A 13,498-nucleotide genomic window follows, 5' to 3' on the forward strand; every position below is an offset into this window, starting at 1 on the left:
AAATTTGCTGACCCTCTCCACCTCTGATCTTCCAGTGAGGACTGGCTCATGGACTTTTTTGTTTCCTCCTCTGGAAGTCAATAATCAGCTCCTTGGTCTTGCTGACATTGAGAAAGAGATTGTTGTTATGACACCACTCAGCAAGATTTTCAATCCCCCTCTGAAATGCTGATTCATCACCATCTTTGATTCAGCCTATGACAATGGTGTTGTCAGCAAACTTAGGTATGGCATTGGAGCTGTGCATAGCCACACAGTCATAAGTGTAAATCAAGTAGAGCAGGGGGCTAAGCACACGGCCTTGTGGTGCACCTGTGCTGGTGGAGTTCATGGAGGAGATGCTGTTACCAGTTTGAACTGACTGGGGTCTGCAAGTAAGGAAATCGAGAATTCAATTGCACAAGCAGGCATTGAAACCAGGGTCTAGAGTTTACTAATTAATTTTAAAGGGATGATGATATTAAAAGCTGAGCTGTAGTCAATACAGAGCATCCTGATGTATGCACCTTTGCTGTCCAGGTGTTTCAGAGTTGAGTGAGGAGCAAATAAGATGGCATCTGCTGCTCCGGTAGGCAAATTGGAGTGGATCTAAGTCACCTCTCAGGCAGAAGTTGATACACACCTCATCATCAAATTCTGAAAACACTTCATCACTGTGGACGCAAGTGCTACTGGATGACAGTCATTGAGGCAGGGTCACCCACATTCTTCTTGGGCACCTGCTTGAAGCAGGCGGGTATTGGGTATTGGGTATCGGGTATCCAGATGCATTTTGGTCTCCCTCGGGTCACTTATTCTTTTTGTACAGGTGATACCTTCCCCAGATCCAGGAATCTGAAACCTTGCTCCCTGAAACAGTCCCTAAGCCACACATTCATCTGCCTCATCATCCTGTTCTTACCGTCACTGGCACGTGGCACAGGCAGCAATCCAGAGATTACTACCATGGAGGTTCTGCTTTTCAGCTTTACAGGACCATTTCCCTTGACAACCTATGTCGTTAGTACCAATGTATACCACAACTTCCGGCTGTTCATTCCCAACCCTCCACCCCCATTTTAGAATGCTGTAGACCAAGTCTGAGACATTCCTGACCCTGGCACCTGGGAGTCAACACACTATTCAGGTATCTCTTAAGTTCACAGAATCTGCTTTCTGCTCCTCTAATTATGGAATCCCCTAAAACTACAACACATTCCTTTTCTCTCCACTTCCCTTCTGAGACACAGAGTGCCAGAGACCTGGTTACTGCAGCTTCCCCCAGTAGGTCATCTCCCCCAACAGTGTCTAAAGCGGTATACTTACTATTGAGGGGAACAGCCATGGGAGTACTCTATATTGGCTGCCTGTTTACTTCCCCTCTCCTGACAATTACCCAGGTACCTGCATCTTGCAATTTAGGCACGATTACCTCCTGTAGCTCCTATCTATCACCTCTTCAATCTTCCATATGAGCTGAAGATCATCGAGCTACAGCTTGATGCACTTCAATACAGATGTAAAATATCCCGCATCTCACACAATGAACATACCACTACCTCCGCATCCATTTTCAGCACAATAGTGATGTACTAACAGAAAAGAAACTTACTAAAAATTATCCTAAAAAGCATCCTGACAATCCATCAAATGGCTACATCAAATCAAATTGACAATTTCAAAAGGTGTTCAAACCAGAATTCCCTGGATATCACAAAACTGGACATTAATTAGGGTTGGACAAGTAGCTTTAATGAGGCCTCAGGCATAAGCGCTATTGACAACCCTTTACATCAGAGAAGTCTGAAATGTAATGATAAAGAAAGTGGATGAAAATTTGAAAGCACAGTGATAAAGGATTTGAGTTGAAGCTTCAGCCCAGAGATATACCCTTGAAAGAACCATAGAACCACAGAAACTACAGCACAGAAACAGGCCTTTTGGCCCTTCTTGGCTGTGCTGAACCATTTTCTGCCTAGTCCCACTGACCTGCACATGGACCATATCCCTCCATACACCTCCCATCCATGTATCTGTCCAATTTATTCTTAAATGTTAAAAAAGAACCCGCATTTACCACCTCGTCTGGCAGCTCATTCCATACTCCCACCACTCTCTGTGTGAAGAAGCCCCCCCTAATGTTCCCTTTAAACCTTTCCCCCCTCACCTTTAACCCATGTCCTCTGGTTTTTTTCTCCCCTTGCCTCAGTGGAAAAAGCCTGCTTGCATTCACTCTATCTATACCCATCATAATTTTATATAGCTCTATCAAATCTCCCCTCATTCTTCTACGCTCCAGGGAATAAAGTCCTAACCTATTCAACCTTTCTCTGTAACTGAGTTTCTCAAGTCCCGGCAACATCCTTGTAAACCTTCTCTGCACTCTTTCAACCTTATTTATATCCTTCCTGTAATTTGGTGACCAAAACTGAACACAATACTCCAGATTCGGCCTCACCAATGCCTTATACAACATCATAGCATTCCAGCTCTTATACTCAATACTTCGATTAATAAAGGCCAATGTACCAAAAGCTCTCTTTACGACCCTATCTACCTGTGACGACACTTTTAGGGAATTTTGTATCTGTATTCCCAGATCCCTCTGTTCCACTGCACTCCTCAGTGCCTTACCATTAACCCTGTATGTTCTACCTTGGTTTGTCCTTCCAAAGTGCAATACCTCACACTTGTCTGTATTAAACTCCATCTGCCATTTTTCAGCCCATTTTTCCAGATGGTCCAAGTCCCTCTGCAGGCTCTGAAAACCTTCCTCACTGTCTACTATACCGCCAATCTTTGTATCATCAGCAAACTTGCTGATCCAATTTACCACATTATCATCCAGATCATTGATATAGATGACAAATAACAATGGACCCAGCACTGATCCCTGTAGCACACCACTAGTCACAGGCCTCCACTCAGAGAAGCAATTCTCTACCACCACTCTCTGGCTTCTTCCATCGAGCCAATGTCTAATCCAATTTACCACCTCTCCATGTATACCTAGCGACTGAATTTTCCTAACTAACCTCCCATGCGGGACCTTGTCAAAGGCCTTACTGAAGTCCATGTAGACAATATCCACTGCCTTCCCTTCATCCACTTTCCTGGTAACCTCCTCAAAAAACTCCAACAGATTGGTCAAACATGACCTACCATGCACAAAGCCATGTTGACTCTCCCTAATAAGCCCCTGTCTACCCAAATGCTTGTAGATTCTGTCTCTTAGTACTCTATCCAATAACTTACCTACTACTGACGTTAAACTCACCGGCCTATAATTTCCTGGATTACTTTTCGATCCTTTTTTAAACAACGGAACAACATGAGCCACTCTCCAATCCTCTGGCACTTCACCCGTAGACAGCGACATTTTAAATATTTCTGCCAGGGCCCCTGCAATTTCAACACTAGTCTCCTTCAAGGTCCGAGGGAACACTCTGTCAGGTCCCGGTGATTTATCCACTTTAATTTTCCTCAAGACAGCAAGCACCTCCTCCTTTTCAATCTGTGCAGTTTCCATGGTTTCACTACTTGATTCCCTCAATTCCATAGATTTCATGCCAGCTTCCTTAGTAAATACAGACGCAAAAAACCTATTTAAGATCTCCCCCATTTCCTTTGGTTCCGCACAAAGCCGACCACTCTGATCTTCAAGAGGACCAATTTTATCCTTTACAATCCTTTTGCTCTTAATATATTTGTAAAAGCTCTTTGGATTATCCTTCACTTTGACTGCCAAGGCAACCTCATGTCTTCTTTTAGCCCTCCTGATTTCTTTCTTAAGTATTTTCTTGCACTTCTTATACTCCTCAAGCACCTGATTTATCCCCTGTTTCCTATACATTTCATACAACTTAGAAGCTAAACTTAGATTGAAAAGAGAAATAAGAAATTGATCAGAGATAGCCTTCTTGGCGATTGTTACAAACGTGTCAGAAAGGTCATGTTACTCTTCCTCTCTGCGCCTTGTGGTGCATCAGGCAGCAACCTTCCCTTCACTTTACCATTTTTGGTCTTTGTTGTTTAAGTGAGGTTGAGTTACTAGCTCAATGCTCAGCACAGCATGAATGGAGAGCAATAAGGAGCTGGCTGGATTTGAACCTGGCACCACTCGCCTTAAATCCAGTGCGGATATCACTACACCACCGACCAGCTTGGAAGGATCATGTGAAATGGCAAATCTGAAGCACTAACTACAACTATTGGTCAGAGGACTTGTATGCAGGTAATGTCAAGCAGAGGACTGTGAATTCTAAAGACAATGAGAGTTGCAAGAATCATTTAAATAAGTTCAGAATTGGGGACTAGGGTTGAAGTAAGCAAATAACTGCCTTTTAGGCACATGATACTAAAATGGATTACTTCAAAACACAAATGACTTCAATAGGATACATAAAAGACAAAAGAAGCAATACACACAAGACACACAAAATGCCAGAGGAACTCAGCAGGACAGGCAACATCTATGGAAAAGAGTAAACAGATGATGCTTCCAGCAGAGACCGTTCATCAGGACTTGGATGCTTTTGATTTCCAGCATCTGCAGATTTTCTTGTGTTTGAGAAGAATCAAAATCCTGCTAGTGTCTCCAGAAGTAGAAAGACAGATGAAGGCACTAGTTAGCTGTATTAACTATACCACCTCAGACTGAGCTGTACATGCACACTGATTTTACTAAAAGAAACTTTCATCACTCTTCCCCTGATCCCCTAAATCAAGGCTACAATGTCAATGCATTCATCTGCAACAAGCTCATGAATGAAAAGGGTCTTGGTCATAAGTGACAGTTTCATCCTGAGCGAAACGTAAAGAGACAAGCCCAATTGCAGAGTCCCAATAGTTACAGGAGACACCAGCAACTACAGATGCTGGAATCTGGAACACAAAATAAACTGCTGGAAAAAATGAAGCAGAATCAAGCAGCATCTGTGGAGTCAAATGGATGATTGATGTTTCTGATTGGGACTCTGCATCAAGTGCAAAGGTGGCTGGCAGGTTCCATCTCCCCGACAGAATAAAAAACAAAATGGCTGGAGGAAGTTTTTTTGCACCAAATTCCAGCATCTGCATTTAGTTACGTCTTCTTGCCACCTCCCCAAGGGGGAAAAGGTAGGGAGAAGAGAAAATAGTATGGGGAAATTGGATTTGCTGGTTACCAGAAGGCTTACCCCGCCTTTCACTAGGCAAGACAGGCATGGACAGAAGTTGCATCAATACACAAAAGGAGCTTGGTAGGAAAGCAGAACGGTGAAGGATTCTGGTTTGTCAACACAAATCATGGGAGAGCAAGGAAAATACTAAAAAAAGAGTAGAATTGAAAGGCTCGAGTCCAAGTCACCTGGCAAGGTTCAGGCATGCAATGTAATTTAACCATGGATACATGGTTAAATAATAGAAACAAAATTATGCCTCAACAAGTATGGGGAGAGGTGAAGATACGTGGAAAATAAAATACAAAACAAAGGGCTCATGTAGGTTGCCCAGCCATGGTGGTTAAAGTGCTAAGGCAGCAGGTAACTAAAGTCCATATATCACAGTATCGACACACTATTAATCCCACTGTTAAATTAATTTTGACAGGATTAATAATTTTTAAAAAGGAAATCATAAACTGTATAATACAAATTCAGCATATTAATAATGGTATTTCAAAAACATTTTATAATCACCATTCCAATGAAGGTTTTCCAATTACTTACAATATAGAGCTCCAGGGTTAACAGTCCGGGAAGCAGCCAGACTGAAGCAAGTCATTTAGTCTCATGAAATCTGACAGAGCAGAGCAGTGAGCATTCAGTGCCAGTCAATTCAGATTGCAGCCATTTTACCAGGCATAGCATAGGCACACAGCTGACAACACCAAAATAAAAGAAAGTAAAAAACAAGTTTTGACTTTTGAGTTAGCTGACTCATCAGCAAGGTCTCAGGTGCTCTCAAATACAACAGAAATATATAAAAAAAAGTTTGGTAAACAACTCTTTAATAACTAAATTTCAGAACATTTGCAAATACTAAACCAAAAATCTTTACAAGAACAGCCTGGATAGTTCAATGTATTGCAAAAGTGAGCAAGCATAAATCTTAATACACAGAAGCAAAAAGAAATTAAATGAACACATTCCAAGTTGAATTTCACTGAAACAAATGAATTCTAGTTGCAAAAAGCCCAAATAACTTAATGCCCGCTGCCACGTTAAAGGCAATGATACACCTGAGAAAGATGGCAACTGGTAGGAGTAACACAAACAAAATGCAGTTCAGGCAGCATCTATGGCAGGGGTTTCCCAACCTTTTTTTATGCCTTGGATGAATTCCATTAAGCAAAGGGTCTGTGTACCCCAGATCTACGGAAATGAATAAACAGGCAAGACAGATATTTGTTTCTGGATACTTTTTAGCCATATTGGTGAGAGAATTGCCCTACTCTTCAGAACAGCAGAAAAATAAGATCCATGAAAAAATTCATTGGAAGGGATCTTATTTCAAATATATATTTCCAACACCGCACCCATCTTTAGATGAACTGAAGAGGCAGACTGAATTTCTGCTAATCTACAGAAAAATACCTGAATCTACAATTTTCTGACTCGAGGCAAGGATGTTGTAATTTCCGTCACAATAGTTCATCTTTTTGCGCTTTAGAAGCAAAGTGTTTACACTTCCCATCACTATGGTTGCAAAGCATTTTAATGGATGTCTAATCTGTACCACCTTCTGCTCAACAGCAGAAATGAACTGCAACTTCATACCCATTATCTGTTTGTCCCAGCATAACAAGAATTGTCACCAAAACCAAAAAAACCCAAAATCCAAAATTTCATGCAATAAACATTAGCAAATTAATGTTCCATGGTCAAAACCTACCAGCTCAAGACAAACAACAACTTCATTCAAAATTTACTATAATATATAAAGTTACCTCTGGCCTCAAATGTCAGTCATAAAATTTATCTAGCATGTGAAGTGAAATTGAGAAACAAGTGAAAGCACATTATTAAGATAATTCTTCTCACAAACTAGTCATTTCTGCCTTGGGTTACTTGTCACCAAGAGAGTCTTTCAGTTCCATGCAATAGCCACACAATTACTGTTGGACTACCCAAAGATCTATTTGTGACAGCAATGCTGTTATGTTCCACAAAGGTACTGATGACCCTCAGAAGTACCTTAATACCATTTTGACTGCCAACTGCCATAGTTGGATGCATCAGCAAGGGAAATGAGGCTGAGTACAGCGCTACGGTAGGAAACTTTGTCACATGGTGTGAGCAGAATTATCTGCAGCTTAATGTGAAAGAGACTAAGGAGCTGATGGTAGACCTGAGGAGAGCTAAGGCACCGGTGACCCCTGTTTCCATCCAGGGGGTCAGTGTGGACATGGTGGAGGATTACAAATACCTAGGGATACAAATTGACAAAAAACTGGACTGGTCAAAGAACACTGAGGCTGTCTACAAGAAGGGTCAGAGCCGTTTCTATTTCCTGAGGAGACTGAGGTCCTTTAACATCTGCCGGACGATGCTGAGGATGTTCTACGAGTCTGTGGTGGCCAGTGCTATCATGTTTGCTGTTGTGTGCTGGGGCAGCAGGCTGAGGTTAGCAGACACCAACAGAATCAACAAGCTCACTCGTAAGGCCAGTGATGTTGTGGGGATGGAACTGGACTCTCTCACGGTGGTGTCTGAAAAGAGGATGCTGTCTAAGTTGCATGCCATCTTGGTCAATGTTTCCCATCCACTACATAATGTACTGGGTGGGCACAGGAGTACATTCAGCCAGAGACTCATTCCTCCGAGATGCAGCACAGAGCGTCATAGGAAGTCATTCCTGCCTGTGGCCATCAAACTTTACAACTCCTCCCTTGGAGGATCAGACACCCTGTGCCGATAGGCTGGTCCTGGACTTATTTCATAATTTACTGGCATAACTTACATATTACTATTTAACTATTATGGTTCTATTACTATTTATTATTTATGGTGCAACTGTAATGAAAACCAATTTCCCCCAGGATCAATAAAGTATGACTATGACACATTGCCAAGAATCAAATCTGCATCATAAAAATATGCAGATTTTTCTTCAAATTTGCATCTGAGAAAGTTTCTACAATGAAACACAGGCCAGCCCTCACTGCAAACTCCATTCCCTCATTCATCGTTTCCACGGATGCTGCCCGACCTGCTGAGTTCCTCCAGCGTGTTGCGAGTATTCCATTCCCTTATTGCCTTTGACTTTATAGCCTTAGCCATGTGCAACAGCTTTTGCAACCCATGTGCCCTTTTTGATACCAAGATGAGTTTCTGCCCCCATATCTGCTACATTATAAGAAAAAAATGCTTATTTTGGCTTTTCAATTCTGCTCACCACCCTGCCCAGGCCTTCAGTTGCATTCTTTCAGCTCAGATACAGTGCCAGACATTCAAACTGCTTTACTGGCATAGAGCACAACCTCAGAGTAAAAAGATGTCCTCTTATAAGAGTGAAGGAGGAACGTCTTAAGCCAGCGCTGACAAATCTGTGGAATTTATTGCCACAGATGGCTGTGGAGGCCAAGTCATTGGATACATTTAAAGCAGACCTTGGTAGATTCTTAATTAGTAAGTATGTCAAAGGTTACGGGGTTAAGGCACAAGAATGGGGTTGAGATAGGTAAATCAGCTTTCATCAAATGGTGGAGTAGACTCAATGGTGTTATGAAATACAAAAATAGAAAGATTACATTTCAGTCATATAGTACATCCATGAGGACAAGTTTCAAGACCTTAGCGGAGGCATGCATACATACACACCACTTTATTAATTACACCTGCTCATTTATGCAAATATCTAATCAGCTAATTATGGGATAGCAACTCAATGTATATATATAAAAAATAAATATACACATATTAAGTGGATTGAGGACCATTTTATAACAGTGTCAAACTCTTGCCCCAACTTGTAATTCTCTTCTGTACTTTCCGTATTCATTTTGATTCCCTACAGCATTAGGAGTCTGACATTTGTCATCCTATACTCATGGCAATTTGCCTGGCATGCTTTCAGAATATTTTCTCTCCATTGATTATTTGTATTGTTTAATGTGTCGATCTTCAATTGTGAAAAACCTGGGTAAAACCTAACTTGTTTTGCCTAAAATCTGGCTTTCTATCCGTGAAGTCTGTGTGTTTCATTGCCACTTTTCTACTCTAACCTAATATAGCTTGGCAAGTTGTGCTTTGTTTTATTTAGAGATGACTGCATCGGTGCACCTGCAGTGATTTTAAAATTGGGTCATGCTGCAGTGGGTGGTAATATATTACTGCAATGCTGTTTTTCCAAACTGCTCTTTTTAAAGAAAACAAACTTTTGTTTTCCTTTGGAAACAGTGCAAGTACAAGGAAGTCGTATTCATTCCCCATACAATAATTAACATAAATATTTTCTCAGAAGATATACCTGATGAACAAACACCCTGTGGTATTGTAGACATAAACTATATCAGAAAGTATACATTTAGCACAAATGGCAAATTAAGATATTACTTTTGAAATGTTTGTAGTGACACAATCAAGCTTCAGATTTATTTTGAATTGCAACAAAAACATACCTTTTTAAAAAAAAAAGGGTTGTATCTGCCATGCCAACAAGGAAACAATTACAGCATATTTGATAACATTCATAATATTTCTGAAATATTGATTATTTTGTAGTTTTTCCTCCACATTACATCTGATTATATAAATTGGCATCACACACAAAGCGCTGGAGGAACTCAGCAGGTCAGGCAGCTTCTATAAATTGGCATGTTGTGCTATTAAGCTTTACAACCCTAATTTTTTTGTCATCAGGCTGTTTTCTCTGGAGTTTTGGAAGCTGAGGGGCAAATTGATAGAAAATATAAAATTATGAGATAGATAGGGCAAGTAATCAATGTATTTTCCAGTATTTTCAAATGTTAATTAATAGAAGGCAAAGGTTTAAAGTGAGAGGAACAAGGTACAAAAGAGATTTATAAGTATATAAAGTAGAAGATACCTGGATCATGGCATTTAAGAAGGTACAGAGACAAGGAATGGAAAGATATAGATCACACACAAGCAGAAAACACTAATTTAGAATGCCTTCATGGTCAGCCGACACCACAGGCTGAAAGGCCCGTTCCTGTATTATACTGCTCTATGTTCTTATACAATATCCACAATATAGCAAAACCTCCAAGTGTTTCTGATACACAGTTAAGCAAAAAAAAAAAAGACCCATAGGAGCTACAAAATGATCAAAAGTTCCTCCAGAGAGCCAAGGTAGAAGACAAGGTTGGAGCCCGAAATGTCTGTATAGATAGTTCCTGTGGTAAGATAAAGAAACTTCGGTCATAGTGAAGTGCTGTTATAGGATAGAGAGGGAGGAGACAAGGAGAAAGGTCATAATTGAATTTTGGACACTGCTAGCACAGAGTAAAATTTGAGGAATGCGAGCAGGATTCATGTCAGCAGGGTGACTATAGATAGGGTGACTAGGGTAGGCAACCTTTAGCACAAATGATTTTCTAGCATGCATTATTTATTAATTTGAGGCAAAACATAACTAGACGTATTTAAAGGGATAAGGACGGTCACATAGAGGGTGGGGGTTGGTGCGGGCAGGGGGAAGAGAGAAGGTAAGAGCTAATTTTAAATAGACTATGAGCAGACCTGGCAAATGTAAACTAGGAACAGATGCACATGGGTAAAATAACAGCTGACAAGTAGGAGTCTTTTAAAAGAGCAATGAGAATTTGGGATTAGCATGTTCAGTAAGAATGAAAAGGCAAAGCTGTCAAGATTAGAGGGCCTAGGATAACAAAGGATAGTGAATGTTTGATCGGGGGAAAGAAAGAAAAACAAGTTTAAGTAACTGGGATGCAAGGGAATCTCAAGGAAGAAACAGAATGTGTGGGAGAGAACTCGAGACATTAGGAGGGTATGGGGAGCCTTGAAATATACTTAGCAATCAAGAGTAAGGAGAATCCCAAGAAATTCTACAAGAATATCAGCAGAAAGAGGTAGTTAGGGAAGCTGTGAGCCCCTTTAATGACTAGAGGGTAATCAACAGAGACAAGGAATGGGGGCAAAGTACTAATACTTTTCATCTGTATTCAGCAAGTAGAAGAGCATGGAAAGTGGTCAGTTCAAGGGGGTACTTGAATAATCTGGTGGTCAACATTGAAGAGGAAGTGGTATTTGATATTGTGGGATCTGCAAGGGTTGATAAATACCCGGGCCAGATGAAATCTATTCCAGAATGCACTGGGGGAGAAAGGTGGCGGAAGATAGCTGGGGCTCTGACAATTTTTTTGCATCCTCATTACAGGTAAAGGTACCAGTAGACTAGACGAAGCTAATGTCGCCGTTTTATTTACAAAGGGAAGCAGCGATGCCAGATAACTGAAGGCTGGTGAGCCTCACATCAATAGCAAAGAAGTTAACAGAGAAAATCTTGAGGAGCAAGATTTATTCACACTTTGAAAGGCAGTGATAATCAGGAATAGTCAGCACAGCTTTGTGTGGGTGATAGCCCATCTCACTAGCTTGACTGACTCCCCCCCCCCCCGTAGGTACAAGAATATTGACAAAGCCAGGTCTCTATGTAAAATAACCCAACCTAACATCCCTCCCCATACTTTCCTCCAATCACCTTAAAACTATGTCCCCTCATATTAGTCATTTCTACCCTGGGATAATGGTCACTGGCTATCTACTCTATGCCTCTTGACTTATACAGTACTCTTCTACCAAGTCCCCTCTCATCCTCCTTCACTCCAAAGGGAAAAGCCCTAACTCACGCAATCCATGTTCATAAAACATGCTCTCTAATCCATGCAGCATCCTGATAAATATCCTCTGCACCTTCTAAAGCTTCCACATCCTTCCCATGAGGCAACCAGAACTGAACACAAGACTCCACGTGTGGTCTAACCAGGGTTTTATACAGCTGCAACATTACCGTCATTAATGTTGTACAGAATTGCAACATTAATTCAATACCCCGACTAATGAAGACAACACACCATATGCCTTCTTTAACCACACTAGAGTTGTAGAAGTAGATACCATAAGATTCTTTTATACATAGAGAATGCCTGTAACATACTGCCACAGGAAATGATTCAAGCAACGTTTAAGAGGCATTTAGACACATAAACAGACAGGGAATGGAATGGAAGCGATTGGTTTAAAATCATAAACAGTACAAACATGGTGGCCCAAAGAGGCCGTCCTGTGTTGTACAGTTCGATGCTCTTTAAAATAGAACCTTCTATAAACTACACTGAATTCCCCACAGTGGCTATCCAATTTCAAGCAAGAACATAACACTATAAATACCTGTAATTCTAAGGTACAAGGATCGTGAGTAGAAAACCTGGCCTTTAACAGATATTGCCACACCAACAGAAATGATATTGTGATTCAAATACGGTGTTTTAGACCTTCAACTGCACCTTTACTTGCCCTCAGAAAACATTAAAAATGCTACTGAAATACTTATGTCCACTTTTTCTGGCACCCCTGGATTCAAACATACACCAGGACCAGCAGGCGAACGCTGCTGTCACGGGATCTTAAATTATTCTACAAAACAATTTCGGTGAGCAACTTGCAGCGAAGATGCTGCACATACCGAGCGAAGCAGAATTCACAATGATTGCCCCGCTCATTGACGGTCAGGACGTGGGTGTAGGCTGGACAGCAGAAGATTAGGTCTCCAATGTGAAAGTGCTGGCGAGCCTGCAGTCCCCTGCCCTTGCCCTCGCTGAGGAACCTCTCGGTGGCCACCGGCATCCTGCAGCCGCGCTCGCCGGCCAGATCCGCCGCTTCTGTCCCTCCACCCGGCACCCCTGGAGAGAACTCGGGCTCACGCTCTCTTTCTTCCTCCTTTCACTTTGTTCTCCAGCGACCGAAGTAGACCGACCCAATCCCTAAGTGCGTCACTCTGCGCCCGCGCACCATCATCCGCTCAAAGCAACGCTGACAGCTCGGCTCCCGCACCGGGGCCTGTGCGTACCCGGGTCCAAACGCCGGCCGTGTTCGCCGATCCCACAGACCATTTCTCGAAGTCTCACTGAGATCTTTAAAAACTAATTCTCAATCATTCTGACGTTAAGTGTAACATTGAACGTATCAAGAAACTTTTATCTTCACACAGATATATAGGATTCAGGAGCTTACACGCCGATCGGAATGGGAGTGGGATGGAGAATTAAAGTGAGAGGTAACAGGAATTCAGGGCTGCCCCTACGGACTAAATGCATTGTAACACCCCTAAATCAAATTCCAACTAAAGGCCTTAAAGTGGAATTGTTAACTATTTTTCTCTCCCTCCCTTCCTCCACTGAAAATGAATTTGACATTTTTTTCGCGGCCGGACTGCGCCCAGAGACAGCAGAGAGCGGCACCTGCTGCTCTTCCGTTCAGACACTGTTAGAGAGGCCCTCCAATAGGCAGGGTAGACACCCGAACTGCATTCGGTTTCTCCAAGGGAAAGCAGA

At 41.7% G+C, this 13,498-nt stretch overlaps 1 protein-coding gene across 1 annotated transcript in view; it reads right to left on the reverse strand.

Moving 5' to 3' along the window:
• Positions 1-12,976, reverse strand: part of LOC134350107 (N-lysine methyltransferase SMYD2-like) — a 51,242-nt gene extending 38,266 nt beyond the window's left edge. Inside the window, exon 1 of the mRNA XM_063055044.1 lies at positions 12,631-12,976. Within this exon, the coding sequence (XP_062911114.1) occupies positions 12,631-12,791 (161 nt within the window). The 5' untranslated portion in view covers positions 12,792-12,976. The remainder of the gene's footprint in view (positions 1-12,630) is intronic.
• Between the last annotated feature and the right edge of the window lie 522 nt (positions 12,977-13,498).

The sequence above is a fragment of the Mobula hypostoma genome, chromosome 8, assembly GCF_963921235.1.
Source record: "Mobula hypostoma chromosome 8, sMobHyp1.1, whole genome shotgun sequence".
Classification (NCBI taxonomy): Eukaryota; Metazoa; Chordata; class Chondrichthyes; order Myliobatiformes; family Myliobatidae; genus Mobula; species Mobula hypostoma.